Source organism: Phyllostomus hastatus, unplaced genomic scaffold, assembly GCF_019186645.2.
Source record: "Phyllostomus hastatus isolate PE091 unplaced genomic scaffold, TTU_PhHast_1.1 phas_scaffold_21, whole genome shotgun sequence".
NCBI classification, from domain to species: Eukaryota; Metazoa; Chordata; class Mammalia; order Chiroptera; family Phyllostomidae; genus Phyllostomus; species Phyllostomus hastatus.
In genome coordinates, this window is record NW_025334017.1 from 9566204 (window position 1) to 9591321 (window position 25118).

General features: G+C 40.4%; 2 protein-coding genes across 2 annotated transcripts in view; one reads left to right on the plus strand and one right to left on the minus strand.

The window, feature by feature from the left end:
- Window positions 1-868: 868 nt before the first annotated feature.
- Window positions 869-4046, plus strand: BHLHE22 (basic helix-loop-helix family member e22). Its single transcript, XM_045860721.1, has one exon. The coding sequence runs from the start codon at window positions 1246-1248 to the stop codon at window positions 2356-2358; it is 1113 nt and encodes a 370-aa protein (XP_045716677.1). The 5' UTR covers window positions 869-1245; the 3' UTR covers window positions 2359-4046.
- Window positions 4047-11433: 7387 nt separating this feature from the next.
- Window positions 11434-25118, minus strand: part of LOC123833187 (cytochrome P450 7B1) — a 161807-nt gene continuing 148122 nt past the window's right edge. The window contains exons 5-6 of the mRNA XM_045861308.1: window positions 23551-23726; window positions 11434-16022 (exon numbers count right to left, since the gene is read on the minus strand). Of these exons, the coding sequence (XP_045717264.1) occupies window positions 15735-16022; window positions 23551-23726 (464 nt within the window). The 3' untranslated portion in view covers window positions 11434-15734. The remainder of the gene's footprint in view (window positions 16023-23550; window positions 23727-25118) is intronic.

The window sequence follows — 25118 nt, forward strand, 5'->3', positions numbered from 1 at the left end:
GTTATTTGGAAAGCGTCGCAAAGACACCCCCACCCCTTTAACCGAATGGGTTGCATAGGTGATTTGCTCTTCATTTTTCTCCCGCCCCCCCCTACCCCCCAATCCCGCTTGGAAATGGGCGGGGGGTGGGGTGGAAATAAGGCAGTGTGTTTAAGAGGGACGATTGCTTTGCTCTCTTACTAGCTGAGAATCTAGGGTGAATTTTGGGCAAGTCAGTGGGGACACCAGCCCCCCACCCTGCCAAGTCCCATCTCCAAATCCAGACCAGTGTCATCCTACGAACATGAGCGGAGTATAATTCTCGAGGGAAGGATAATTTAGCACAAGATGAGGCAGCAGTGGTGAGGGAAGGACAGTGGGGGTAGGGGTGGGGGTGGGGTGGGGGTGGGGGTGGGGGGCGGTGGGAGGGAGCGTAGGCTTTCCACGGGACTCCCAGGCTTCGCCGCGGATCTACAATTTGCTGAAGGAGCAAAGAACATCCTCAGCTCTAAGTAGGGCTTTTAGTGTGCTCATTGATGAGTGAAAGTCGCCACACATGTCAAGCTAAAGGCAGTTGTTGGGTTACTAACAGGACCCAGCGCCTTGCAAACATATGCGCTAAGCTGTGTATACAGATGGCAGGCAGAATAACAGAGCAGGCGCCTTTTATAAAGCTCTAGCTGCTGCCTGTCTTCAGACCTGGGAAAGGAAACTATTCAGACTCGCGGCCAGATAGCGCCTGCGATTGTTTGTTACCGTTTTAATCCTATTAATTAAAACGTTAACCTGATTGGGTAGAAAGCGCTGTCCCAACAGGCGAGTCTTCTTCATAATAACCTACTCAGAGATAATGATGTAAAAGACTCCCCCGTCTGTGGCGGCGGCTGGTTGATGGGTCCGGAAATCTCTTGAAGGTGAATCCAAGCAAGATAAACGGTGCGGAGAGGAGGCGCGGGGCTGGTCTCAGAGCTGCGGCGGCTCCACTCCCTCCGCGCCCACCCTCCCACCATGCGGGGCCGCGGCCCATGGTGAGCCCCAGCAGCCAGCACCATCGGCTGGAGACGAAGAAGAAGAGGAGGAGGAGGAGGCGAACGCGGGGGAAGGCGAAAAAGAAAAAGAAGGGGAGAGGGCTGCCAGCAGCACCGGGACCGACGCGCGCACCAGCTCCGGAGCCCGGCTCGGGCGCGTCTTCCGCGCCGCCTGACTCGCGAGCCGAGGAGCCGGCGGCCCGCGCCGCGGGCCCGGGCTGCGCGCCGGCGCCGGACCATGGAGCGCGGGCTGCACCTCGGCGCGGCCGCAGCGGGCGAAGAGGACCTCTTCCTACCCAAGAGCCTAAGCGCCTCCACGGCCAAGCGCTTGGAGGCGTCTTTCCGCTCCACGCCCCCGGGCATGGACCTGTCCCTGGTGCCGCCGCCCCGAGAGCGCCCCGCGTCCTCCTCCTCGTCGCCCCTGGGCTGCTTCGAGCCGGCTGATCCCGAGGGGGCAGGGCTGCTGCTGCCGCCGCCGGGGGGAGGCAGTGGCGGCGGCGCGGGAGGTGGTGGCGGCGGCGGCGGCGGGGTGGGCGTCCCGGGGCTGCTGGTGGGCTCTGCCGGCGTTGGGGGCGACCCTAGACTGAGCAGCCTGCCGGCTGGGGCCGCCCTGTGCCTCAAATACGGCGAGAGCACGAGCCGGGGCTCGGTGGCCGAGAGCAGTGGTGGCGAGCAGAGCCCCGACGACGACAGCGACGGCCGCTGCGAGCTAGTGCTGCGGGCCGGAGGCGTCGACCCGCGGGCTTCCCCGGGTGCAGGAGGCGGCGGCGCCAAAGCTGCGGAGGGCTGCTCCAACGCCCACCTCCACGGAGGCGCCAGTGCCCCCCCAGGGGGCCCCGGCGGCGGTGGCGGGGGTGGCAGCAGCGCGGGAGGCGGTAGCAGCAGCAGCAGCAGCAGCAGCAGCAGCAAGAAATCCAAAGAGCAAAAGGCGCTGCGGCTCAACATCAACGCCCGAGAGCGCCGGCGGATGCACGACCTGAACGACGCGCTGGATGAGCTGCGCGCGGTGATCCCTTACGCGCACAGCCCCTCGGTGCGCAAGCTCTCCAAGATTGCCACGCTGCTGCTGGCCAAGAACTACATCCTCATGCAAGCACAGGCCCTGGAGGAGATGCGGCGCCTTGTCGCCTACCTCAATCAGGGCCAGGCCATCTCGGCCGCCTCGCTACCCAGCTCCGCGGCGGCCGCTGCGGCGGCCGCGGCCCTGCACCCGGCGCTGGGCGCCTACGAGCAGGCTGCGGGCTACCCGTTCAGCGCGGGGCTACCCCCGGCCGCCTCCTGCCCAGAGAAGTGCGCCCTGTTCAACAGCGTCTCCTCCAGCCTCTGCAAACAGTGCACGGAGAAGCCTTAAACACACCCCTGAGAAACACAAAACCGACCCAAAAGCTAGAGGAAAGGGAAAAGCTGCCCCCACCCCCTTTATTCTCCTGGTAGTTGTGAAACACTTGCAGAGCAAAGAAAGCAGAGGCGAGAACTGGAGACGCAGCAGAGACAAACGGGACTTTAGCCTTGACATCCCCAGAATTTCGGTCTTTGGGGTGGGGAGGGAGGGAGGAGGGAGGTGGAGTTGGGCTGAAGTATGGATGTCTTTTTTCTCAGAAAAGTGGAAACTTTGGTGGCAGCCTAGACCGCGAGGAAGCAGAGTTTTCCTTTCAGGTTGAACATAAGTTGAGAAGCAGTCGCTTGGTTATAAAGCGTAGAGAATATTAAATGGCAAAATGCTAATCCTACTAATAATTGCGAATTTGGCTAGTGCTGAGGGGGAAAGGAGGAGTCCGGGGCTGGGTGGCTTGTGCGACGGAATATTCATTCAGACAAATCAGTACGGGCACTTGAAAATAAATTTTGATTCTGAGCCAGGAGAAAAACTTGAAAGGTAGATTTATTTAAGTGAAAATAATAATTTTAAACAAGCCTGAAAGAGACATGTTGCTATGAAAGACTTGTATTTTTTATTGTCTCTGAACTTTAATTCTGTGAAAATGCTCAAAAGTTTTGGCAAGAGTGATATAAAAAAAACTGACTGTGGCTACAAGAATTGCATTTAAATATATTTATGTGCACCTTGTTACTTTCCACTCTGCAATGATGTATTAATGATTCATGGTATTTATTTGTTCTTCAATGACCCTTCCACATTGACAGTATTTATCATGTGTTAAGGTCATGGGTCTTACGTGCAGATTTTATTAATGCCTCTAAAATTCTGTTCTATAGATTACCTTATACTGCGTGCCAAGTGTTTAAAAGGTTAATTTGCCAACGAGTATGAAGAGACCTATGGATGTATCTGAGCTGCTTAGGTTTATCAAAGGTCACCTGGAGTTTTTCAGTTGCATCATCCCTGTATTTAAATTGAGCTTTAATAAATTGCTTTAGTCCAAAAATTACAGGAAAGGTGTATTCTTAATTGATGAATGAATTGCTCTCTTTTGAAAGGGGACTCCTTTGCATTCTAAAAGGGAAAAACATCACAGCAATAGAACCTATAAGTAAGAACATGCTAAGCAAATATTTTTCCAGGCTGTGCTGTGCATTTTTAAAAGGTCTAATTTAATTGCTTTTAATATATATGTACATATATAAGTTATTTTAACTGTGGAGAATTATTTAAGTTAAAGGACTGGTTTGATTTGCATATGGTGTGAAATCCTTTGTTATTTTTCTAAAAAAAAAATAAAATTTAAAAACAAATAAAATAAAGCTAAGGAAGAGCAAGAAGCTATTCACCCAAAGTGAGCTTTCAGTTTTAGTTTGCATGGCTGTTTGCCTGCCTTTCTATCCTACAAAAATTGAGAAAACCTTTTTTAAAAAATGGAGTCCTGCTATTTTCCACTCCTTGCAGAGAATACAAATTTAGTTTGTCAGGTTGGATGGCGAGTTGGGAGCTGTGATGGATCTGTTGGTGGGTTTTGGATGTATAAAGAATGATATATATATATTAAATAGGTCAATCAGACTATGACAGCTATGTACGACCATTTGTATGTGTATCTATGTCAGAAAGAATCTTTATTAAAATATTTTGATCAAACATTTTATTATGCTGTGCTTTGTGGAAGGAGCAGTCCCCTCTCTTCTGTGTTACTTTTTGCTTGAAAGGTAACAAAAAAGAAAGGAGTTTTAGAGAAGTTTTGTCAGGGATACATAATTAGGAGTGACCCTAGTTCACTTGTTTACTTGTTCAAAGGATGGCTGGGCCTAGTCATTGGTGGTCAGAGAAAAGGGGTCAGCGGTAAGACCCAGAGGAGGTCCAGGGTTTCTGTCTGTTGGCATAACTTTGAAGGCCATGCTGTCCCTGGAATTCTTTTCCCAGTTGTATGACCCAACAAAGATGGTAAAGGTTCTTGGAGTTTTGCTCAAAATTTCTTTTTCCAACTTGCCCAAAAGCCAAGGAAAAGAGATGGATTTAAATTCTCTGAAGATAAATTTTATTGTGGCTGTTAACATTTTTTTTCTGACAGAAGAAGTCAACCAGGTTGAATTTTAAGTGTAAACAGTGCCCATAGAGATTTTCAAAACTTGTTGCTTGTTAATGAGATTTTTAGGGACTTTGCATAAATGGGACATTGATTCCATTAAAGAATATCTGTATAGGCTTGTATTTGGACCTGTGTAACACCCTCAAATATAGCAGTTTTGATTTGTGTTGTGGTAGTGGTTATAGAGGTGGAAGTGGTAAAGTTAGAGAGAGTGTTTCTTCTGTAGGCAGCTTACTAAATGCATTTTTTGTATAGCCTCAGCTCAGAATGCTGTCCCTAAATGGCATCAGACTTAGTGGGGGGTGAGGGAGGATATTTTCTGCTCCACTTGCCATCAAAAAAGATTAATCAGAACCTGTAACTTTGCAGAAAACATAGCAGCAGAGGGCCCTGAAGCTGGAGCCCTCCCAGCCTGGGAGTGGGGGTAGAGGAAGGGAAGAGACCAGGGCAGCCCCCAGGCAGGAGGAGACCCGTCTCTTAGCATTTACCAGACAAAGCCTGGGTGCATCTAATTATGATTATTAAAACAATTTCCATGACGATGTCTAATATTATGTTAATTTGAAAACAACTGTGTATGAAAACTGTCGACTATAATACCTAAATTCATTTAATGAAACACATCGTTAAGGCAATTAAACCTCCTGGATGTGATTAAGAAACATAATTACGACACTGTTCTGCGCCATAATTGGGTGTCTTTAATCAAGGGGTAAAGTGATCAGCAACACAGCCATTAGTTTGTATTGTTCTGGCCCTGCTGTCCATCATTCTGATTAGGAATTAAACACAGCCACCATCAGTCGATTTTTTTTTTCTTTTTGCATATTAACATTGTAGGGGACACATTTGCTGCAAGATTTACTGCTCAGCATTTTTCATTAGTTAATAGGCCTCCTTGAAATACTTCTCGGCAACCTCTGTACTGTTCAACTCTTATTAGAAATTGTACAAATAATAATTCTTGAACTTCAGGAGAAAAAGAAATACTTAACCCCCTTTCACCCTTTAATAACCTAATCTCCAGTGTTTAGTGCTGAAAGACTTGAAGTGGAGGGGGGTGGGCCAAAGAAGAGGATGTTGAGAATAAGTTGAAATGTTAGAGGGATACAAACAATTATTAAAAGCAGCAGGCTAATAACATTTATTTTTTTATTTGGTAATTTCAGACCAATCAGTTCTTTTTCCAATCCAGGAGATGATCAGCATTTGGTTCTAGAAATGAACGTGGGACATCTGAAAGGAACAGGAAAGGGGGTTTTGGTGATTGCCTTAGGTGGTCTTCCTGCTCTAACCCCAACCTTTCCAAAGTTTCTTCAGCAGAAGCTTTTAGAGGTCACTGAGTGTTGGGGAGAGAATTCTTCCCCACCTGGCAAAACCCCGGTCCGCTTTTCTTCTGAAATTTGAGTCCTGAAGTTCGGTCCAGTCTGGAAAGTTGACCCACAGCTTGTGGGTACCAGAGGTCCTTCGGGTTTGGAGTATCCGCATCGGGACCGGGTGAATGAGACCAGAGGGGTCAGTGAGGTTTTGGAACAGGGCAGAGCGGCTGGCCCCTTAGACTGGCATATAAACCTGCCCGTGTACCTTGGCCGCCCCTGAGTCTGCTCTGACACCCACGCGCCTTGGGGCACTTCTCCAGGAGCAGCGCCCCGCGGATCTCTCTGCTCTGTTTGGTTTCTTAGGAACCGAAGGTGGGCTGATGAGGCCAAGCAAGGACCCAGGGTCCCACTTGCCCCTTATTCCATCTGCTTCCTTTTCCAATTTCTCTCTAATTTCAATCTTCTCTAATTTCTAATTCTTACTTAGGTTTCCTCTCCAGTTTGATACTGGGCACCGACAGAAGCGCCGGGGCTTTGCGTGGACTCCTACAGGGCCTGTAAATGATCATCTTTGAAGAGCTCGCCAGTTACCCCTCCTTCTCCCTCCCCGTGGTGCGTGTGCGAGTGTGTGTGTGCGAGTGCGCGCGCGCACTCGTGGTGCGCTCTCCACTCCTCAGCTGGGCATCCTCTCCAACGCCCTGTGTTGAGCTTAAATTCTTCTCTCTTCAACCCCATCCACCACACATCTTTACTGCCAAAAGCTCACTGGGTTGGGGGAGGGGGGCGGGCGGTAGGAGGGTAGGAGCAATCCCATGGGCTTCCCTTCTCCACGCGCCCTTGGTCTCCGACGCCAGAACTGAAACTTTCTGTGCGCCCCGGATCTGGAGATTGTTCCAGCATGAGTGGCATTGACTTTTCCAATGTAATGACTTATGAAAGATATAATCATGTGTTAAATTGAATCCTCCGTTTAACTGTTAATGGTGTGCTCTGGGCACATTTACGTATTAGATGCTATGGTAACTAATTACCACTAGGAAAAAAGGATAATACACTTCCCAGACTTTGAAAAATAATGATGAGAGTTCACTTCCCGGCTCACAGCACATTGTGGCGACCCTGCCGGGTGGAGCGGACAAGCCAGTGGAGACCCTTAAGTGTGCACATGGACGGCAGGAGGTAATGAATCCCGGTCAGGCGAGGGTCCTTAGTAAAACCTTTATGAAATGCGGGTTGGGGGCAGATGGGCGTTAACTACACAACGGCGCCTCCAAACAAAATTAAATTGCAAAAGATAAACATCAGGAATGTACATAAGTTTTCTTTTAATTAAAATGTGGGTCAGACTAAATTATCCACATGCCACGCAACTTTACATCAATTAACACATTTTTGTCACGTGGGCAAAATAAATGAGCCCGTTTCCTGAGCTCTCTGTGTTGGCATTTATAACTCCGAGGCCCTTGGATTGCCAAGTCAATGAGCTGCAGGTTGATTTAAATGTGGCCTTTTTAAATCAGACATTGGGCACCGTTGATGGTAGGAGGGGAACAGGAGGGAAAACGAGGAGACAATAACTTCAGTTTAAGAGTAAAAGCAACTCAGTTTAAGTCCCTGTCTCCCCGTGGTATCCGCTGGCTCTTCTGATCGACTGTTAAGTGTTTACTAAAACCAGTGTTCTGTAGGCTGTGTGGTATACCTGGTGTTTGCTTTGCCTGAGGGCCAGGACCAGGTCCTGAGAGAGCAGGAGGGGAGAGGGATGGCTTTCCCGCAGATCGGCTAGCTCAAATTTGCAGACAGAACGACGTCCACGTCCACAATAAGCGCGCCTACAGCGCTTCTCAGCTGGCGCTGCGTCCGGGGAGGGACTCGGAATCCGCAGCCGCAGAGCACCTCTTCTCCCAGAGTTTCCCCTGGACGGGCCCCGGGTCCCTCCTGCAGGCAGGCACAAAGCTGTGCAACCTCCAGGTTCCTTGGGACAAAAAGCGAACTTAAAGAACTCTGCTTCAAACTCTTTGGAGAGGTGGCAAGCACTGGGATTGGGCTGTCCCCTGCACCTCAGGGCCTGGGGGGCTCACGTTCAGATGCCAGGCTTCTCAAGAGCACCTGGCAGCTGTGCCACACTCAGTAATTCTGGGAAAGTGCCCCAGTTTTAACCCCCGGAAGACTTCTTTTCTTCCTAGCAAGGCAGGGAAACTCTTTGCTTGCTTTCCCCAAGGCTTGATTTGTGTTAAATTCTACCACTTTTTCTAAATTACTCTTCTTAACATGATCCAGGTGCCTTCTGGGCTACTGCAAAATTACCTAGTATCCCTGAGTGAGTGTTCATGTGCGTGTGTGAATTTCTTCCTTTTCCTTCCCCTGTGTTCTCTAATTTCAGCAGTACAGAAACACAGGCTAGAAAGCTCGGGAAGAGAAATGACTGTGCTGGGAAGGTTAGACTGTGAAGGAAGAGAGGATTTTGCAGTTACCTTCATCTCCCTCCCCCCAATATATGATTGACAAGCCTATCTGACAAGTCACCAGCGAGCTTTGATGGGGGCATTGGCTTTAATTATGCACACTGTGGTATCATTCTCCTTCCCAGTTTGGGAAAGAGTTAATTCTTTCCCAAAGCCCATAGTTGCCCTTGTCGTCTCAACCTGATTCAGAGATGCAATAAAATATGAAGCAAATTTATGATCTGTTTCAAGCATTTTATTGCTGTATTTTTTAAATTCATATATGCACATATAAGAACTATGATCTGTGAATAATTTGAAATGCTATAGTAGAATGATACATTTTAGATAAAACATAACCATATCTTTGTATAATTGTCTCCGATTAAAATAAAAAAGAAAAATAGATTTCTAATGTGAATCAAACTGAGAAACTAATGACAGCCATAAACTGCTAACCAACCATAAATTAACATCTTCATCAAATGCTAAAATGGTATCAGTGGTTATATAAAGCAATTATTATTTCTCCTTATAAGTTTTAGAATAAAGTTCAGGGATATTTAAAGGATCCATTATTTACAAATCCTTGGCAATCTTAAAAGATTTTGTATTTTATTAGGAGGATGGTTGCAACTCAAATCCGCTATGTTAGCAGAGATGTTTAGAGGTGAAAATTTAGATTTAAACATAAAAGTGCTTCATGGCCTACCCTCATTTTATGCATTTATCTGCTCTGGCAATTACTGAAGAACTTGGTAAAAAGAATTCTTTGATAAATATTTTTCATCTACTCTTTGAAAAGAGAAGACAAATAATACTTTATTGTGGGAGAGCCTCAGAGTATGTACCTAAGTGGTTAAAACATTAGCTCAGGCATTCATTATCTCTTCAAGTAAGTAAGTGCAGCTCCATTGGCTAGGTACAGTCTTCCTGCAGAGCTAGGGTCAACATTCATGTGCCAGGCTGGCCCTCCATCTGAGACTTCCATAAAAAAATGAAATGAAATAAAATAACTAAATAAACACATTTCCTAATCAGGCCTCCAATAGAAAAGTGAAGAACCGTAGAGGAGAAAGGGAAACCAGGAAGTAGGGCCAGGGAATAACTGAATTTTCTTTTGGAGAAGCATCAGGCAGACATATCTTTAAAGCATAGATTTCTCGAGAGAGTAAAATTAAGTAAAACCTGGAATTACTCAACAAAGTAAGCTCTTTTTACAATTTAGGAAAAAAGTTAATGAAAACAAAACACTTTGAACTATGGAGAATTTGAGTGGCATGCATACTCCCATTATTTCAGCCGGTCAAGTACATTGTCCTACAGGGCGGTATTGTGGATGGCCATCTCCAAAGGTCAAAATGAACTAAGATCTGCACTGCCAAAGTCCTGGTTCCATTCTTTAGTTAAAGTTTTTGCAAGCATTGTTTAGTATGAGGACTCTCTTCTTTAAAAGTAAGTATTATTTTTATAGTTTTTCTGTGAGTCTAAAACTCATTCAAAATAAAAAGATTTTAAAAATTAATACCTGATTTCAAAACACAGAGAAAATATTACTTCCTGTAAACTTTTAGATTCATGAAAAAATTCAAAAGTGATTTCAAAGACTTAAAAAATGTTTCATTTAAAGTATAAAACAAAGCATTTATGAAACTTTGAGTATATTGGCCAGTTCTTAGAAATTATAGAATGAAAGTACATTTCATTTAAACATGAATTTAAACATGAAATCAAAGCATTTATGAAAACTGTGGGTTTTCACACATAATGACATACATTTTATGTTAACTACAATGGCTAATTTTTAGAAACAAAAGTAATATGGGGTAAATATTCTCTTGCACGCAACATTTTCAACTAATACATACTTTATATTTTTAAATGTTTAAATGTGACTCAGTGATGAATCATTAGATATTAGTACCTTTACCTGTTGCTTGTGTTCCCTCTAGTTTCTCCTACAAGCACAAAATGTTGTAAGGGAAACAAAATGCTATAGAAAACACTTACTTTTTATTCAGTCTGCAATATATCATGCTCTCCTTATAAAAAAATAATACATTTAGAAATTGAGAACATAACCTATTCCTGAAATAATTAACAATAAACTGTATCAAACACTTGAACTTATCCAGCATAACCATGGTGTATTTTTTCTACCCTGAATAGAAAATGCACATTATTACTCACATGAGCATGGTTAATTTCAGATACTTCTGAAAAAACTTTGCTCGATAAATGTCTCTTAGAGTAAAATTGAAATGAAGATAACTATTTCATAGATTGTCCATTTAAGGACATAATTTATCCTGATTGTTCAACAAATCTGAACTGACTAGTTCAAATGCACACGGACACCTACAGAGGCTAAGGCGAGCTCCCTTCAAACCTTAATAACTCACAGGAGTGTTTCTTGGAAAAGCCAAGTATCCCAATGAAACAAGGTATGGCCAGTTACTAAAGGAGCCACATTTCATTTCCATCAACAGCATTCTGCATTATATGCCTTTTTACAGTTTGAATTTCAGCTTTATATAGAATAGAATACTGTCCAAATATTATTGTTTTATTCATTATTTGTGGTACAGTGATCCACGGAGGACAAAGCCCACATCTAATGGGAAGTTCTGTCTCATTTATTGTTCTTATATGTCTTTCCACAGAATAATAATAATTATTAAGAACTGTAGCCTAGCAAGGTCAGTCTGGTTAAAATGAACTTACTGAAAAGCTTATTATGGCCTTGGCCAGGTAGCTCAGTTGGTTAGAGCACCGTCCCTATATTCCAAAGTTCTGAGTTTGATCTCTGGTGAGGGCACATACAAGAATCAACTACTGAAAGCATAAGTAGGTGAAACAACAATTCGATGTCTCCCTCCCTCTGTCTCCTTAAAATCAATATAAATAACTGAATAACTAAATAACTTATTAGTTACTGATATTTTTAGATCTGTGTTTACTTCCCACATAAATAACTAAGCTAAAATATATTGAAAAATACTCTGAATATAACAATTAATATGCCTTTAAGGAGAATATCAAAATAAAAATACATGCACATGTGTGTGCGGAGGTGATGAGACATGGGGCTACTCAGACAGCAAAATTATTTCCCAAAGAATTTGCTATTTGTAGTCAAGTCTAACATGTTCCTTATAGGGAAATAAGAAGACACAGCCATTGGTATGTGCTTTAAAAATTGATTTATTGAATTTGTTTTGTAAATAAAATTAAATAGATTTACAAAGCATGTTTCTTACCTAGAATGTTAAGATAATGTGCTTCCTCATAAACCCACATATATGCCATTTTAAAATAAAAAGATAATATTAAACATATGATTCAGGGCAATAGTTTTTTAAATGATGTATAGCATTCTTCTGCCTAAAAAAATTTTAAACATAAATATTGCCAAATTATCTTCTATTTAAAATTATGCAGTAGGGCTTTTCATGAGTTAAATTTATCTTACTCAAGAAGGTATTATAAACAGAATAAACATTTAAAACTAAAATCTTCAAACATCAATGATCACTGATTTAGATTAACACTCTGAAGTAGAATAAGCAATAATTGCTTTAGAGAAATACCAGAGTTTTATGTGATCGCTCATTATAATTTAAAATAATGCTACAGGGAATGTAATCTTGGCTTGCTAACTTTTTCTTAATTGAGTATGTGAATATGAATACCTAATAATGCAGTTCAAGTAAATAATAGTTTGCAACATTTGCAAACTTAATAGGTTAAAACAGGGCACATTCTACTGACATATAATTCTTGTTTTATAATTACTGACATTATTTTACACTACAATCAAAATCTAGACAATTTTTAGCTTTGATCTTTGAAATTGGTTTTAAGATTCCACTGTTAAATTAGAAGATGCTTACAGGAAAAGTTACCCCTATTAAGTTGGGAAGCTCCTTTGCCTTAGACTTGTGACCCAAAACTTAATGATGAAATGGAGAAGATACAATGAACTATGTCAGGAAAACCAAGACAAGGCAGATAAAATTTCCTATGGGTTGCTTATCACATGCCTTGTTTAGTGATAAATAGCTTTTATCTTAATACCTTCAGAACATTTAGTTTTTGCTAACTGAATGCCTCATTACTATTGGCCATTGACATAAAGCAACATTATTAATGATTCATTTTCTTTATTTTGAAACTTAGGGGAGACTTACAAATGAAAAGATGGACTTTATAATATGTAAAATACAGTTTGAAAAACATTCTGGAGCCTCAATGACTGTATTTGGTTTTGGTTATTTTTACCATACAATCACAATCCCTGCTGTATATGTTTTGTTGTGTATGATTATGCACATAGTAATTTCTCATTACAAAACATTAATGTGGAAAGAATGATGGAAGGTTAGTCAGAACTAGTGATAAATCAGAATTTTAGAATGGTTTTAAAAGGATAAATTTATTACTTACAACTACATTTATAATCAATTAACTGTGAATATGTTGTTTTCCTTAATAAACTGTATGTTTTTAAGGAAAGGTAATCTAATGAACAACATATTTAGAACAGAAGAAATGTTCAATAAATGTTTGATCAAATAAATGATTAATGCATTAACTTTTACAAATACATAAAAAAGTTTTTAAAAGTCAAACATTGTCAAAGTACCTGTTTTACAGCTTTATATTTGCATATTGCATTACACTTTTCAAAATAAGTTTACACATCTTACTATGTTTAATCCCCATAATGAACCCTGGTGTAGAAAAGGCCTTCTTATTTTTATTTTGCACATAAAGAAACTGAAGCACTGAGAAGCAAGGTGACTTGTTGATAATAATAAACCAGTGATGTCACAGCTAGAAACCATGTCTTTTAACTTATTGCACCATGACATCTGTTCTGTTCATGAACACTCTTTAATTACTAGGTTTAAGCTGGTCACAGGATTCTCTTGTTTTGGTTCTCCTGTCCATTGCTTTTGCAAAATATTTTCTCAACCATTTAATTTACTCTTACTTTTTTTCTAAATTCTCATATACACTTCCAATTATAAATTAAGCAGAAATTAGAATGGAATAAGTTTTTGCATTTTCTCTGCTGTAAAATCACAGAAGTGTACTACAAAGATGAATTCAAGAATCTGAAGGCTTCCATTTAAGGTAATATGATGGACTAGATGTCCTGGCACGAAGTGCATGGGCTATGCTTATAGGGCTATGCTTATGCTTTAGGAGATAAAGCTGAGGGCCCAAGTGGGGCATGCGTGTATGTTTGTGGTGCTGGCGTTGAGGACAAGGTTTGCAGCAGCGCATGGTGGAGGGTGGCTAAGCACAGCAGCAGAAAGATAAGTGGGGGTAGGTTGGGCTTTGGCTTCTCCCTCACAGTAACTGTCCCACCAACAGTTTCCTGGGTAAACAGATTATTAAAACATGGTGGGTGCACATTGTGGAATATTGAATTGACAAGGATCTAGTTTACAGAAAATACATTTATGTAAATCAAAACATGCACCCAAGATAATAATATATGTTTTATAAAAAGATAAACATAAAACACTTTAGAATGTTTGCCTACAATGGGGAGGGTTCTAGGGTGGGGGGTTAGGGATAAAATCGAATGAGTAAATAAAGCCAGAGAGGCCTTGCCTGGACCAACTATAATTGTGTACAATGAACTAACAGGTATAAGGAGTATGATTACTCAATCCTATCAACCTGGAGTTAAAGTAAAAAGAAGGAAGAAATAAATTAAATGGATGTGTTAAAAAGCAGATTTGATATACTGTAAGAAAAAAAAAACTAGAAGAGAGATCTAAAGAAATTACCAAGAATTTAAATTAGAAATATAAAATATGAGGAGAAAAGTTCAGACAACATTGAGTATAGAGTGAGAGGATTTAACAGAGAGGTGGAGAGAAGTAATATTTAAAGAAATAATGGCCAACAATATTTCGTACTTAATGAAAGACACACATTCTCAGATTCAAGAATCACAAGCATGACAATAAAAACAAAGAACACTGAAGACAAAGACAATATGTTAAAGCTGTCAGAGAGAAGACACAGGCTACCTACTGAGTAATTAAATTTATAAAGGGCTAACCTCTTGAAAACATTGATGGAAGCCCTATTAGGAACATGCAATATCTTCAAAGCGCTGTGAGGAAAAAGTTCTCATCCTAGACATGGGCAACTAGTGAAACCATGTTTCCAGAATGAGGGCAAAAATGAAAACATCTTCAGTCAAACAAAAGTAGAGTTTAGACCAGAAATCCTTCACAAAGGACCTTTTAAAGCATGTATTTTAGGAAGGAGAAAATAAATGCTGGGAAATCTATTTTCTTCTTATATATGGTAAGTACTTTATAATGTTATTAAAAATCAATTTCTTTTTAAAAACAATAGCACATTTCTGAAATATTAGAAGTCTCAATTAATGCAGCATGAATTATCTGGGTTTTAACACCTGTTTTGCCTCTGTAGATAGAGCATTATCATTATATCAAATTCCAGACAATCACTTGGTAATCTGGTACTAGAAACCTTTGCATCATAGACACAATGCTGCATTGTGGTATATAAAATTATACTCCATTATGTAATGTTGTAATTCAAAATTAAGTAAACTTTAAGTCCAAAAGGTCAGGTGTCAAGAACAAATGCTACTATCCAGTTTCTCAATTTATATGAATAGAAGCATTTAGGAAAGTCTCAATTGCAACACTGCCATAATGATATAGTTTACACTCCAGCCAAATGCTACAATCAGTCCTGCAATGATTTCAACATTTGCTTCTACAATAAACCTAATACTAATGTTTAGGGCAATTGCTGAATATATAATAGGTTTTGTGTGTTCTTATACATTAAATCTTATCAGTATCAAACTTGAACATGAGTGGTCTTATACCACAAGAAATTTTGTTTTATTGAACTATAGTATACAAGTAATAAAGAGCACTTATGGAAGACTAAATATTGAAGTTGAAGTATTTAATCTACTGCAAAACTCATTTAATGCAAATATACCATGGTGATATAGGTATTATCAATATTATACTTGAAGGGAATACTTTCATCCAGTCTTTCTCATGAAAACTTAATTCCGTTCTCTGCCAATTTGGAAGTTGTTAGACTGTGTCAATTTCCAGCAGTAGGTAAAATGTGTATTTATATATTAGAAACGAATTTGAGTGACTTTTAAAAATCCCACAGTACCAAATCTATTGCTGCCTATTTACAATCACAGGTGAGAAATCACAGTATGTAGAAACTGAAAACTGCTGTTAGGTTCATTATGTTGATTCTAATGTTTATTTTCATGCCACCATCCTGTTTTATTTTATGACCAAATACAAACCGAACAGATCTCAAATCAAATCAAATTTGGCACTTTTTTAAACAAAAGCAACAAAGCAATTACATTTGCAGAAATCAGAAATGAATAGGGAGCTAAGGACATTTAGGTTAGTTTCCATAGATCTCATTTGTTTCCTTTTAGCTTCTTTAAGATTTGACTTTGTACCTAAATAAAACATCAGAAGCTGGGTACTGAACACCAAACAAGAAGTGACCATAGTCTAGTTGAACAGGTTTATCATCTATTATTTCTAAATCAAAATAAGTTAAAAGTACAACTAACAATTGCTTTATCTCATTAACTGCAAGAAATCGGCCTGGGCATTTGCTGGTTCCTAATCCAAATGGCAGGAGGTAATACTTCAGCTTTTTACCTCTTTTGAAAAAGGTCGTTTTCTTCTTACCATTTTCTACAAAGCGGTCAAATCTATATTCCTGTGAGGAAGAAATAGAGACTGTTAAAAAATTTACATGAAATAGCTTGAGTCCACATCCACAAAGTAGCCAGCTTCCCTTGCCTGCCTTACAAGGCTCCTTTTAAGAATGTAAAGCTTGATTAAGTGCAAATCATGTATAAACTTTCAAAAAACTCAAATTCTACTAAGAAATTACGTCTCCCATAAGAAGGGGGAATTCAAGCACCTATATGACTTTCCTTCCTAATCGACCTTTCTCTCCCATGCTGAGTTTCCTAAGTATGGAGGCAGTATCTCTATTTTTGTTCATTGAGGTGGGTCCTGACTAATGGGCACTTGATGGGCCAATGTTGGGTGGAAGGTCAGGGCTCTGGTACTGCCACCATGGTTACTGGAATAATGAATAGGAGCTGCTGAGGATCCATAACATGCTTTTTCTCTATTCTTTCCCAGTCAGCTACTAATGGATAAGAACTATGAGCTTAGTGTTCATTTATGTTTAGATTCAATAGATGTAAAATAATAAAATTCACATGAAGCATTAGAGAGGAGCTAAGCCACAAAATTGGTCTTGCTTGTTTTTTGATGGTGGACTGAATTTCTCCTATGACAGTTCTATTAATGAACTCTCTTTGGGTTAATTCTAGGCTGGCAGGTGTTTCTGATATGTTTTCATAAATAAGTTCTATTACTTGCTACAGAAAACGATGGGCCTGGATCATCTCGGGTGTTGGCCTGCCATCTTAATTTATTCTCACTCGAGTTTCCAAGAGGAGACTGAGTGACCTTATTTCAGCCCATGGTGAATTAAACCATTGATTAAATTAACACGTGGCATGCATGAAAATGACCAAGTATTTCCTGTGCTTGGTGCTCATTAGCATTAGATCTGCCAGCACACAACTTGGGTATGAACTATATAGTGTCAAAGGCAAAGGAAGCAGGTCAGATGAAAAAGCATTTCAGGTTATAGAGAAAACCCTACAATACCTGGATAGATTGTGAATTCATCATAAAAGACCCATCTCATTTCATGCCACTATTAATGCCAGCAAAATCATTTCTTTAAAAAAAAACTGGGTTTATCCTCATTTACCTAGGATACGTATTTTGATAAGTAGTCAGGTTTAGAAAACACACTTTGGGTAGCTTCTATTCCACTCCAACTTGTAAGTTGATGCAATCAAAATGGCAAATTAATCTGCATTAGAATACAAGTGTGTTTTCCCACAGAGAAATTTCTGGGATGTATTCGAATACAATCTAATCAGCTCTAAACTGAAACTATCTGTTCATCCTATGAGTAAGAATACTCTTTGTTGACATATATTTTGTGACATAGAGTTACTGTATAGCACTCTTTCCTGGTGACCTTTGTCCATTACCTTGGCCCAGGCCCACCTGCCCCAGTTTAGTGCTGCGGCCCTTGACCAATCTGAGGAAACCAGCACTCTTCCCAAGAACTCCTGGCCGAGGTCAAATCAGTTCAAGTTAATTTTGCCATGAAATGATTTGTTAAAAATGGTCTCACTGTAGTTCTATTGTTTAAGCCAGAAAATACAAAAAGAAAACTTAGCTTGGGTTATGATTGAATAATGTCCTGTTATAAATGTCCTTTATAATGTCGTAAGTAAGCAAGACTGTCACTGCTTTCCTGTTCTTTGTGAAATTGGCTGTGCTGCCCTCTGGGGGACCATGGTGATCTGCACGTACTGGTCCCCTACCCCTGTGACCTTAGTGTTTACATTCAGTTCCTTCAAATTCCTACTCAACCAGGAATGTCACTCCTCTAATTTTTATCATATTCTATTCAATTTCCTCATACTAAACATGTTAGAAATTCCTACTTGGTTAAATATATTATGAAACAAGAAGGGAAGAGACCCCCTTCTTTTGCTCTGAGACCATCATTAAGGGCAAAGGGCACATAGGCATAAATATATTTTTTAGTAGAAATTTATTTTCAGTTTTCTATTGCGAGGGCATGGGGAACCAGAGTAGGAACTGATATTGGGGAAAGCTTGTGGCAGCTGCTAGGGATATAGTGTGGCCATAACAAGGAGTGTAAGAGTCATCCCTGAGATTTGGAGGTCACAGTGCCATAGAACAAAGGGTTAGAAACCTCAAGATGTACATGTTTACTTAGAACAACTTAAATACAGGATTCATCATGTTGGCTTCAACTCTTATAACTATAATAGCTCAGTGTTTCATATTTAAAATGAGCTCTTAAAATATCTCAGTGTATCATAATTAATAATATTGAATGCAATATCATTAAATGGATAAGAATAAAGAAGCCATAAGAGAAAGGGTAAGACATTGAAATTCCCCACTGCTCCTCTGACGATTGTTGTACATGACTCCTCAATGTCTTTCTTCTGCATCAGATTTGTCTAGGCTCCAGCGGCAGTACTCACGTCGCACTGCCTCTGGCTGATTTAGGCTACGGTACGTGAACCAATCTCATTAGTGCTGTACGGGAAAAGTCTGTGGGGACATCTGGGAGAAGTTTTCTTCTTTTCAACAAAAACAAACAAACAAAAATGGTTCACTACCCTTTCCCTTCTGGACCTACTTTTATGTGAAAATGATGCCTGCAACTGCTGTGGCCATCTTGCCACAGGCTGCAGACAGAGCTAACCCACAGGAAATGGCAGAGCCAAGAATTCCCAGGAGATTGGAGTTGTCGCACTGTCTTATTTATCTCTGTATTTTTGAAGCACCCAACAGAGTGCTATACACATAGTAGAGACTCCATATATGTTTGTCGAATTAATGAATAAATACATGACAATAAGTATATTTTAAAAGCAATCTTCAAGCTTTTGAAAAAATAGAGATATTGAATAAGTAAATAAACATGTAGAGAATGAAGAGTAGATGAATATTCAGTGTTTACAAGGGGAAAATGGTATAATATTTAGCACTACAAATCAGCACTGGATAGATGATTCAATTTTCTGAATTGAGGAGACTTTTTGGTGTAAGTGACTGAGGAGCACTGTCTAACACCCTAGTTTGTGTTCTCCAAACATCACATTTAGTTCATTCAACAGATTTTTATACTACTTCCTGTATGTGAAGTACAGAAGTTAAAAAGGCACAAACATGGTCTTGCTGAGGTAGACGATGTTCAGTATGGTCAGGTCTTGGATTCACTCAGTTCATCATTTGAGCATAGGGATCTAGAGTAGATAAAAGATGTGACTTCCTAGAAATAAAAACTGCCAGTGTTCTGAATGGATGAGGAGCTGCACTGTTGCCCTGATTTGCAGTCAATCCTCCTGGGAGCAAGATGACAGATGACACAAGTCCCTTTTTATCTCCACAACCTAGGTTCCAACCAGTGGTGTGCTACAGCCAGCTTATACTGGCTCAAACAAGTGTGCATATATATCTCTTTTCAACTTCATGTTTAGGGTCTTCAAGTGGGTTACATGAAATCAGCCAAGGTGGGATTATTTATACCAGGAAAACTGACAAACTCGGGGCTTTCAGAGTGTTGGTCTACCAGCTGGTTCCAACATAGCAGGTATAGCAGTTCACTGGAATGGCAGAAACCCTGTCAACATGAAGGGCTTGGCTATGAGATCGCCATGTGGTAAGGCCAAGCCCTAAGCCATAAGTTCTTAAGGACAGAGGTCTTTTTTATTTCCGTGTCACCCATTGCACCCATCAACATGCTTTCTGGACAGTAGATATGCACTATACATTTGTTTCCTTGAAATATACAAGGAATGCAACTCTATTCCAGTTTGAAATATGGACAATAATTATTTAGAGGTCTTTGAACTTCAGAGCTTTAGTGGGTACTTCAACAGCTTTATAATTACTTAACTCTTTCACTGTTTTCTTACTTTAGGAGGCTACATCATTATGATAATCTGTTATCATCTTAAATGTTTGCTGTTTCTTCCATATGGACCTCCCTAGGCCTCCCTTTACGCCAGATCACTTCAGGCCATAGAAAAAAACCCAACAAATTTGATCTTTTTGATAGCTCCGACTTTGCATTTTGGCACAAAAGAAATCATCACCATTAACCAATTCTTTGAGAGCCAGTGCTTGAATTATGTCTGGTAATAGATGTAAATTTGAGGAAGCCTTCAGAAAAATTTAAAGAACTATCCATTCCTAACTAATTTATCTCACAGGTGGCAAATACAAGGCCCAAGGGCCAAATCCAGCCCTCCACTTTGTTTTATCTTGTTTCTACCTGGCAGCAGCACCAAGCTCTCTCTTAACTGTTAAGGAGTAGTTACATTTATACAGTCCTGAAATTACATTTGACCCTTTGAAGGCTGATGTGGCCCCCATTGAAAATGAGTTTGACACCCCTGGGATATTCTTGGATAGTATTTAGACCAACAGAGAAAGAGGAAGAAAGAACTGGGAAGGGGTGTTTTCTTTGCTCTCTCTCATTGTTTTCAATGTTACTGCCAATTTGTTTTCTCCCACAGGCAAGAACCACCTGAGCAGTGACATTACAATAAGCTAAACAACAAATATTCAGGAAAATAATTCATAACACAGAGGTTACATGTCCATAGCTTATAGATTCAGTTACATTCACAGACACTTTTTGTTTAGCCAACATTGTGTTTTAAACTTTATTTTGTCCAAACATTTGAAAATTCTATTCTAAGCTTCACTTAGAAACACATTTTTTGAGTCAATAAGAAACTGACTTGGCCATACCAGGCCTACATGCTTGTAAGAGCTGAGGGTTAACTCAGAAGCAGTCACATGGACTCAATAAGATGACTCCTGGGTTCTCCTTTTGCCACAGTTCTCACCACTCCAGATAGTATTGCCATGTTTATACACAAGCCACTTCATCTATTCAGGCCCAGTACATACATGAGTGTGCAATATCCGGGGTGATTTACAAATTTAACTGGAGCGTATTTTCACTTTCAGTGCATTCATCCATCCTGGCATCCCCTTGTTTGTTCACCATCTATGGACACCTTCCTGTGTGGGAGGTACTAGGCTTGTAGCATATGGAAGCAGGGAGAAGTAAATAAGTAATTGAAAAATACTATGTGGTGTGGACCATAATAAAAAATACATGAAAGGCATACACAGGGCACAGAGTGGGCAATGGCAAATTCTCTAGGAGTAAGGTGGGAATCAGTGACACTGTCAAAGAAGAGATAATTAAGGATGCTTCTTGGGAGGGACATTCAGGAACAGAAAGATGGGTGAAGGAGAACCATGGCCTGCTTTTGTAATGTAGTATTCTAGGGTCTGTGGAACTTGAACAACCTGAAACCTGGTATGGCCAAGCCAGTTTCTTTTTAACAACTTGAACAACCTTGTTGAATTGGGGGAACCCATGTCCTGCTAAGGCTCTTCAGTGGCTTTGTGCTCTCTCTGAGAATAACAATACTGATATGTGGAGTTTGTCATCTTCATGTTTTTGACCCAATAGCAATGGTCTGTTTTCTATACCTAAGGCCCGTCCTCCCATTCAGGATATGTAGTATGCAAAGATAAGGAGATGGAAAATAAGGGCGTCTGATGAGCTCCAGGGGCCAGAGCTCCTGGGCCAAGGCTCTTTGTAACAAGGACAAATGTGCCGTCTTTACTGTCAGTGCATCACTGTTTTGGGGTGGGCATCTGTCAGATGAGCATCTATAGTATATTATTGCCATCCTAAGTTGATAAGAAAAAAAGGAATCAATTTATATGCCTGACAGTAGTAAATATTTAGTAAATGTTTATAGGATGATTACACAGGACCTTGCCAAATCATATAAAAATGGTTCTGAACTATAACTATTAGCATTCCACAATTAATTTCAAGAAAACAATACCATGGCAAAGAATTAGCTAGTTACCTTTAACATTAGTCAGGCATAATTGACTAATGTTAAGACTAGTAAATAATAGAAAGTGCCTATCAACTTAAGTTAGAGCTACCCCAGTGACACCAAGTCAGCATTCACAATATCATGATTTCCATTTTACACAGGTTTAGCATGAGGCCAACCCTTCCAATTATTATTAAGATTGGTCAATTGTTATGTAAAGTTTGGACATTGCTAGTTAGTATTCTATAGAAATACTATAATGTAAATATAAATCAGCACAAGTTCAATATTTAACTTTGATTTTTAAACTCCTGAAAGTATCATTTATGGTCATTTTTTTAATCACTGGGCCAGGGTCAGGAGTGGAGGGTAGGAGGAACCCAAAGACCAGTTCCACAAAAACAGTGATGATTTGGCAAACATTTGTTGAGTATTTGTTGATTTTATTATCATGACATGAAGGGTAAACTTAGTGACTATTGGAATAATTATATAATGAAAAAATAAAGTTAAATACATTAAAAATCAGAGCTAAAAATAAAGCAGTTTTAAAATTTTAAAGTATTTTTCAAATATTAATTATTGTCCCTGTTAACTGACTACTTGGGTGTGAAAATGTTGATATTTGCCCATGTGGAAATAAAGCTTGTTGTCTGGGAAATGCTTATTCACTCACTAATACCTCGCTTCCGACTCACTCTCATCATTCATTTAATGCCCCTTCTTCTGAAACGGATAGAAACCATACACACATTCTCCCTCGCCTAAAAAATTTTGCCTTGCTGATGAAATCAATGCATATTATCTTGTTATATTTGAAGTTGTCTTCTTCTCTTTGGTTTCCAAAATTCAACAATTTTTTAATCCAGCCTGGCTGCATGACAACTCACTCAAGAAACTGGGTTTAAAAGTGGTCCAGCTTTTGAACTGCTCAAAAGAGCACGGAGATTCCCTTTGAAAAGTGGCCTTTTATATACAAAAACCACTGCAGCAACAGCATTACTTCATGAGGCACACAGGCAGAATATGACTGCATTCAATTTGCATGCAGGTGGTGAACCTCTAAAGTGGTATTAAGGGATGAGCCAGGGTGGATTAATTTCCAGTCTTTGATATTCATTAACTCCAGCTTTGGGGGAAAAAAATACAAGGAGATGACACAATTACCCTCAGAGCTTCGCCTGTGAACAGCAGCTTTACAATCTCAAGTTCATAACGCCATCCTAACTGATCAAGAAGGAGCACATATCTTTAGTAAGAGGTTAAAAAGTATATGGGCTTAACTACGACCATGAAGGTGTTTGACTTTGGGATATAAACCCAGTCTGGAAAGACTTGGCAACATGGTTGTCATTGTTTATCCTCTAAGCCGCCTGTCAATAGCTTGCCTTTTATGGCTTTCAATAATTCTCTGCCAAACGAAACCTATATATGCCCTAAAGGTAATGATGGCCTAGGCACAATGCCCATTTCATTGGAAGACACTAGCATTGAGTCTCATCACAGTATCCCTATTTATGGGCCACAAAATCTTTGATGGAGAGATCCTAGGAAGCACGTTAGTGAACAGGAACATTTTCCCATTGGAGGAAAAATAGAAGTCATCAAAGTGTCTCAAATCCTATCTAAAATGAGGTGGTAAAAAAAAGAGATAGAAACAGCTCATGAAGAAGAAGAATGTGCTTTCAATATCTAAGAATGCCAGTGACCAGTTCGACATTTATTTACCTCTGGAGCTTCAAAGATTTCAGGGTCATAGTGCAAGATGGGAGGAAAGATGGCTAGCAGGTCTCCCTTTCGCAGAAGGTAGTCTCGGGTCTCTGACGGTAGAGTCAAATCCTCTTGGATGAAGCGCATGATGGACGAAAATGAACATAGTCGTAAAGTCTCGAGAATGGCGCTTTCTGAAGGAAAATAAGCAACAGCTTCTTAAACTATGACAGGTCCTGGGGAGTGCCCACAATTTGCCACTAAAGCTCACCACCAATAGCTTTCCTAATCAGATTCACTGAGTGCTGAGATGATGGCTTTGCCAGACCAGAGTGGGAAGGGGGCTGGCGAGACAGCTGTGGCCTGGCATTTCACAGACGGAGCAACAGTGCTGTGCTGAGGCAGAAAGTCATTGGTTAGAATTTTTGTAGGAAAGAATAGTTTGCAACAGAGAAACATTGCGTTACGGTATACCCATTGTAAATTAAAACCATATCCCTGTTAAATAACTGCTGGTGGGTTATTTCACCAACCTACAGAACAGCTATGCCTTTAAAGCCAGGCTGAGACATTTAATAACCACTTAGGCAGTTAATAGTAAAGTGATTGTAGTGGTGCTTTCTGCGACAGCTTAACACTTAAATTCTTTTATGCTAGCTGTAAATAAAATGTGAGTCAGCATTTGCTGGAAAAATTTCAAAGAAAAAATACGTTTATAGGATTCAGAAGAAAACTCTATTTCCCTTGTATCCAGGGAAAATAACAGCCACCATCATAACCTGGAAGATTCCAGAAGCTGAATGTCCTTGCTTTCCCAGTGGCCTTCACCTTTTGCTCCTTGCACGACAGATTTTATGGCTAATTTCCGGCAATTTATCCTGGCAGTTTGAGGAGGAATCCCTTTGGGAATAATATGCATAATTTGCATAAATCATTCTGATAGCATGCATATCAGCATGTAGCTCCTGTCTAGGTCTGCATCTCTGCCTTCATAATCAAAACTGACTATGTTTTCACCAGCGTGAATGGGTCCTAGAATATAAAGCTTGATTCTTTCTAATCAGCAATGTAAAAGAGAGCTCCAAACCAAGTATTTTCCCCCTTCCCCTGGTAACACACAGTTGTTTGTGGCATGCAATGTACAACCACAGACACACACACACAGAGCCCAGTCCCCTAGCAGTTTTCAGCAAAGCTCTGAAATGTAAGTACTCATCATTAGATTATAGAAGCAGACTGGTCAGTGGGGGCTCTCATCAGCCACAAAATAAAAATAAGTAACTATTTCACTAAAATGTAAACCTAGGCATAGCTTGCATAGCACTATCAAGTGGCTTTGGGTGCCTTCTCCCAGGAGGTTTTTCCCTGGGCCTGCGTTTGTCTAAAGAAATGAGGCTGCGGTCAGCTCTGTGTGGCCAGTGTGGTGATTCAATGTGACGTACAGTGAGGCTGTACATATTCTTTTGGACTGCCTTCGTTATTATAATCAGGCAGAGTCAAAACGGTTTGTTGATGATGGGGCCAGAAAAGAACTTTGGTTTTGGAACATGGATTCTATTGCAATAGACACAAGGCACCTGACACAA